Source organism: Protobothrops mucrosquamatus, unplaced genomic scaffold (assembly GCF_001527695.2).
Source record: "Protobothrops mucrosquamatus isolate PMUCROS unplaced genomic scaffold, P.Mucros_1.0 scaffold13, whole genome shotgun sequence".
Classification (NCBI taxonomy): domain Eukaryota; kingdom Metazoa; phylum Chordata; class Lepidosauria; order Squamata; family Viperidae; genus Protobothrops; species Protobothrops mucrosquamatus.
The window spans coordinates 61,736-68,647 of record NW_015386400.1 but is presented as its reverse complement, the minus strand read 5'-3'; the positions used below and the strand labels follow the sequence as shown (position 1 = coordinate 68,647).

The following is a 6,912-nucleotide window of genomic DNA, read 5'->3' as shown; positions in this document are numbered from 1 at the left end:
ACTGAACAGAAACCCCTGTCAAGAAAACTGCAGGGACTCAGAGAATGATTGTATTCTGTATCTATAGGGACTCCTCTTCTCTTGTTTAATACTGCTTATGACCATTTACTTGCAGTCTGTAATCATCCATTCTAAGAAAAGTTGCAGCACTATAATTTTGAGAGCAGCCTCTTTAGTGGAGGAGGCCATGAGTTCTAGATCCACCTTAGGCATGAAGCTAGTCACTCTCTCAGCCCTAGGATCAAGAATCACTGGTGAAATTTTGCCAATAAAAACCCTGCAGGGACAACTGCAATTGCCAGGAGTCAAAAACTGAATAAAAAATCTTGATACTACAGGTAGTCCTCGACTTACGACCATAACTGAGCCCAATTTTTGTTGTTAAGTGAGACATTTGTTAAATGAATTTTGCCCCATTTTACGACCTTTCTTGCCACAGTTGTTAAGTGAATCATTGCAGCTGATAAGTTAGTAACCTGGTTAAGTGAATCTGGTTTCCTCATTGACTTTCCTTGTCAAAAGGTTGCAAAGGTCATCACATGACCTTGAGACACAGCAATGGTGATAAGTATGAACCATCTGCCAAGCATCTGCATTTTGATCACATGGTCATGGGGATGCTATAAAGGTCATAACTGTGAAAAATGGACATGTCACTTTTTTCACTGCCGTTGTAACTTTGAAAGGTCACCAAATGAACTGTTGTAAGTTGAGGACTACAATGATTGTTCTACCACCCAGAATGGAAATTTTGCTTTGATGCAGGGTTTTTGTCCACCACAATTACATTTAGGGGGGGACTTTTATCATCAGTTTCTAATGAGCTTATAAACTGGCCTTCTATTTTTGTGTTCTCTATATAGATATCTTAATGCTGTTTTAATGTAGACTTAACTCTTAATTCTCTCTAGTTGACTGATATAAAACTGCAAAAGAACTATTGCCCAGCAATGGAACAAAATAATATAGACCATATAAACCAACTTGTGGTTGATCTAAATGCCAAAATGTGCTACATATTAATATGGTGGCACTCTTAAAAAACTGAATAAAGTCAATCTCAACCCTGTGTCATTTTCAAATCAGGCATATGACACATTGCTAACAACCTTTTGATAGTTATATAAGGCAAGAGTCCCATTTGACAATATAGGGAAAAATATCATAAATGGCAATTTCTGCCATTTTTTAAATAATTAAAGTATCTTTTCTGGAGTTGAGAAACATCAAAGGGAGTCTGCAAGAAGAAACTGACAAATCAAAAGTTTCAACTATATCATGGCTTCAAAAGTGGGTAATTATACCTTTTAATCAAACTATGGATGAGTGTATCCAGTTAGCTAAGCCTAAGCCAAATAACTTACATCCTGGCTTTCATTATGCTTTTTTATGGGGACAAAGATCATAATTTGAAACAGATAGACTTGTAAGGGTTGTAAGGCCTTCTAAGATTTAAAAGCAGTCAAACCTATTTTTGATCTTAAACAATAGTTTTCATGTTCTTTATCTTAAACAGTGGAAAAATATGCCACCAATTTTTTTCAGTAACAGGTAGGAGGGACTGACTCCAAAAAGGGAGCTTGGAACACCTGTGTATTGTATAAATCTAATCAGATATTTAAGTATAAATTGTAGTTAAGCAAACTTAGGGTTCATTTGCATGAACCTAGATTTACCAATGTAAAAAATTATGTTATAAATTAACAGTTGCTTTGTGAGTAATTATATATGAGTGGTATTCTGCATCATAGTTTATAACCACCACTCCACTGAAAATCTATTCTGTATTTACATTTGTAAGCTGGTTAAAATGTCATGCCTTTAATAAAATAATCTATAAAATCATGCTATAATAAATAATAAAATTATACAAGATTTTGTTAGAATAGTCCAAATAAGATTGAACTGTCAAACACTGTACTTTGGTACAGTATATATATTTCATTTATAATCTTTTTAAAAGATAACTACTTTGACTTTTGAGTTATCAGAATGTTATAAATAACGTAATTTCAGACTTGTATACAATATCTATAAATAGACATGGGACTGATTATTTTTGCCCACATGTAGTTATTTTCATATCGGAAACTTGTAGCTTGATATTGGAAGCATCACATGAAAATCAGCTTTGCTAATCATAATGAAATTGTGTTTGCTTTAATGAGATCTTCAAGCAGAAAGGCTGACTGAGAAATGCAGCACATGGAGAATTTCATATATCCGCCTTTTGAAATAAAGTACTTATATGGAAGAGTGCAGTCTTTGTATCTTTATAGGAAGGGAGTAATTCAGTCTCTTCCCCTCCAGTGTCTAGCAATATCAAAAATGAAAGCATTAGAATCTTTCCAATCTGTAGTTAGCTCACAAACATCTGTTGCAAACTGCAAGCTTTATCTTAAAAAGGATACCAACCTAGCTTTAGAAACCACAGATAGACAGTTTCCTTTTGCATATGATTTGCAAGCATATGATTTCATGTAATATTCATGTAGACTAAGAAGGACAGAGCAATTGAAACACTGCTGGTTTTGGAACCTTGTTTTCTGAATTTAATTATTATTTTCAGTTGATTTTTTTCCAGTAAGAAAAGTTAACAACAAATGATGGGAAATCCAGAAACTATAACAGAAGCCTATGTGGCTGTCATTCGTCCCAAAAATACTGCAAGCCTCAATTCTCGTGAATATCGTGCTAAATCCTATGAGGTAAAATAAGGGGGCCGGAGTTGACTTTAATGAAAAGAACATTTATAATTACCAGTAATTACATTTAGTTATCAATATATCAGTGGTGGGATTCAAATATGTGAACAATTGGTTCTCTGTGTGGATGCTGCTTCCGGAAGTTTATTCTGGGCCTAGGCAACAAAAAATTAGCTACTGGTTCTGCCAAAATGGTGCGAACCGGCTGAATCCCACCACTGCAATATATCCATAATGTTTCTTAATGCAAATAAAAATTCAGAAATATTTTCAGGTGTTAGAATGATTTTCTTTTCAGCAATATCATTTCCATTATAAACATTTTTGCCTGCGTTCATAAATTGGGGATGATTATATAATTATATAAATGGCTAATTTCTCAATTGTAATTATTCAATCATAATGGTAGGTGATACCACAGATGTGACTTATGTAGATGACATTGAATCTAAAGTATATAATTGCTCCTTATTAAAGGTAATAAAACAGATATGAGGTAAATGCTTTGAAATTAGCATTGTGGTTTTGCTTTGTTTTAGATTTTGTTTCAATATTAGGTATTGCATTTATTTGTTTATTTTTATTTTGGGGAATATTTATAATATCTGTGGTGGCACAGTGGCTAGAATGCAGTGTTGCAGGCTAACTCTGCCCGCAGCCTGGAGTTCGATCCTAGGGCTCAAGGTTGACTTAGCTTTCCATCTTTCCAAGATTCGTAAAATGAGGACCTAGATCATGGGTGTCAAACTCACGACGTCATGTGACGTGTCACAACATATCGTGACTTTTTCCCCATTGCCAGCAATGGGGTAGGCACGGTTTTGGCGTGACGCATTCAGCCCATGGGCCGGCAGTTTGACACCCCTGGCCTAGATTGCTGGGACAATATGCTGACATTTGTAAACTTCTCAGAGAATGCTGTAAAGCACTATGGAGCGGTATATAAGTCTAAGTGCTATTGCTGTTGCTCTCTCTTTTTGCTTTATGATACAGTTCATCAATAAATTTAAAACCATTTAATTGTGATAATAAACTAATTTCAACCATACGCTTTTAAAATATTGGATTTGAAGCAAATCCATGCTTAATGATCAGAACTGGCTGAAACAAATAATAGTGACAAAAGTTCTATTGAAATGTATTTTGACAAATTAAAAAAAGAAAATGTTATATTTTTTTAAAAAAAGATTCATAGAAAAAAGTAATCTATAGTTGATTTAGGAAAAAACAAGTCTTGCTTGTAAACATGATGCAATACTTTTGGAATATGTCCAGAAATTTCTTGACATAGTATTTAGTTACTTCTTTCATGAAGTGTATATATTTTTGCTGATAATTTTTCCTGACATTACTTTTATTGCATTTACTTTACATGCAGTAAAATATGTCTTATTCTACCATTGCTAGTTTGAACTTCTATGAGTTATAATTTCCACAGGAGAATTTTGGATTGGGAAAGATTAATCTATATCATCCCAAACGTTAGGTATAAGTGTTAGTTTTTTAAATAAATATGGATTTTTGTGTTTCACTAATATTTAATTTTATCATTGCAAGATTTTGTTACTTGAGGTTCCCATTGAAGGACATAAGAAAAAGAGAAGGAAAATGTTATTAGAAACTAAGATTCAGGAAGACAGTGATATAACCCAAAGCATCCTGGACTATATACTAGAAACCACCAAACCAATTTCACCAGGAAACCAAGGGATTAAAGGTAATGATGGCTTTAATATTTGTGTTCTGTGTTTTCCTATAACCAACCATAAAAGAAGAACATTTCCAAATTCTAATCCCATCAGTTAATAATCCTGCCTCATGCTTGGTAGCATTCAATCCAACTAAAATATTGTTCTAATTCTCTGAATGGTTGCTAGAAAAGATGCATTTTGATTTCTTTTTGCAGTATAGGATGATTTTATCTATCTAAAAGAAAAATGAAAAGTCTCCTGCTTTTAAATACCCTTTCTCTTGTCTTTTCTAATCTAATTTCAGATGCTTTGAGTAAATGTTGACATATGGCCAGAAAGTACAGAAAAGAAGCTTTTATAATATTTAAACAGCTTAAGTCCCAGTTAAAACCAATACTTTCTAATGTGTCTGGAAATTATAAATAGCTAATATGCTCTTTGTATCTTATTCCTACATTCATATAGATGGATGTATTTTTAAAATTAATTAGAGTTTTCAAATAGTATTAAAGGCAGTCCTTTGTAAGGTGTTTTATAGCAGTTTTTCCTAAAGATCACCAACTATGTACAGTAAATCAAGTGGCAGGACGATGTCATACTTGATTATTTAAAATCATCAATGATCTGATAACATTCACAAACATTTTTATATCCACTGTTACTTCCAAATCCTCAGATTTTTCAAGAATATTTCTTGAATTCTAAATTCCCAGGCCATCAATCTAGTTTTCAGTATATATTATATGTGGTAGAAAAATACTGCTTCAGCTATTTAATTGACAAAAAATTCTTATTTATATGAAGGAAAAAGAGTTCTGCTAATGAAGACATTTCCTCTTGGTGAAGACACAGGCAAGGATGCATCTCTTTTCGTTGTACCCACAGTTGTCAAAGGTAAGATAAAAAGTGCATTTTAAAAGTACAGTTGTTAATCAAAAGTTAGAAAATACTCTGTATATATGTATTGCTTCTGTTGGAGAATTTTTTAGAATTCCCTCTATATTAGTTTTGATGTGGCTTGTGTTTTTTATTTGTTGATTTTTTGCGTGGCTGGTTGTTTATGTTTATGTGATACAGATGAATAATTCACCCATGCTGCTTATTTAACTAATCCCATTACTTTGTTTTGCCTAAATGTGCATTATCATTCATTGGATATTCATCTTCCCTAAAATGATTTGTTTGTCGTTATCTTTAAACTAGGAACTTTGGCTGTTTCTTTATTAACATCTTAGAGCCATAAGCCACATTTTTTCTTTAGCTTATACAGTTTTGTTTAGACATTCACACTGACAGAAAAGAAGCAGGAGCAACCAAGAATCCATATTTGGTTAAAGTGATACTTGAAGGACTACAATGGCAAATTATGAGGCCTTTATAAGCAATTTTTCCCCCCAGAAATGAATTACTGCAGTTGGATGATACGGCAGTAAAAGTATTTCTGTACAGTCTCTAAGGAGAATATGTTGAAAAATATACCTACGGGAATAAAAGTATAAAAGTAAAATGTAAAAAGACAGCTAAAATAAATTGCTTTACATTTTTAAAAATTCTTTTCTTTATAGATAATACAAAATATGTTTACAGTCCTGGATGCCCAGTTTTCTACTGTTTACAAGACATCATGAGAGTCTGCAGTGAATCAAGTTCTCATTTTGCTACAATTACAGCTAGAATGTTACTTTTCTTAGATAAGTAAGAAAAGTTTTGCAAAAGTACTTGATTTTAAAATTCTCTCTCTCTCCCTCCCTCTCTCCCTTCCCCCCCCTCTCTCTCTCAGTAATTAACTTTTCTGAGATACATAGTGCCTGATGCATGGAATGGAGAAATGCATTTTGTATCAAATATGAAATAAAAACTATGGGACTGAAATTCAGCTGAACTTTTCTGATCCAGTTATAATGCAGATGAATGAAACTCAGAACACTTTAATAATTATAAGTTTCAGCTACCCCCCCAGACCCCCCAACTCTGTGGAGAGGTCTGAAAGGGCAAATGTGGTGAGGCATCAGTGTTTTTCATACCTTCTTCATGGATCAGCCTGCCTGTCCTCCTTACCCCTAGCTGATGGAGCTGTATGCTGCCACCTTTGAAGTCCAGTGCAACATATCCAACAGGCTCAGCTGTCAAATTTGGGAAAGTAAAAGGAAAGGAAGCTTGGATAGATATGATGTAATATTGTTGAGTAAAAGGGCAGCAGCCAAATGGTGATGTTATTGTGTCTGAATTCAAGTGTGACATATCCAGCCCACCTATCCATTCCTTACATCTTGCTGCTACCTTTCTTTCCCCTACTTCTCCATAACTGCCGCCATAATATTTATTTATTTATTTATTTTATTCAATTTTTATCCCGCCCTTCTCCTTACCGGACTCAGGGCGGCTGACAGCCTTATAAAACAGATACTACAATAAATACCTAATTTAAAACCAAATTAAAAAGAAATATTTACTATGGCCTATATAATTAAAATTTCTCTTAAAACCCCACTAAAAATTCCCTAGGCCAATCCCGC

The 6,912-nt window shown here is 33.7% G+C and overlaps 1 protein-coding gene across 1 annotated transcript in view; it reads left to right on the top strand.

The window, feature by feature from the left end:
- The first annotated feature begins 2,589 nt into the window (after positions 1-2,589).
- Positions 2,590-6,912, top strand: part of KRIT1 (KRIT1 ankyrin repeat containing) — a 25,027-nt gene continuing 20,704 nt past the window's right edge. The window contains exons 1-4 of the mRNA XM_015810630.1: positions 2,590-2,708; positions 4,263-4,422; positions 5,201-5,290; positions 5,962-6,091. Of these exons, the coding sequence (XP_015666116.1) occupies positions 2,604-2,708; positions 4,263-4,422; positions 5,201-5,290; positions 5,962-6,091 (485 nt within the window). The 5' untranslated portion in view covers positions 2,590-2,603. The remainder of the gene's footprint in view (positions 2,709-4,262; positions 4,423-5,200; positions 5,291-5,961; positions 6,092-6,912) is intronic.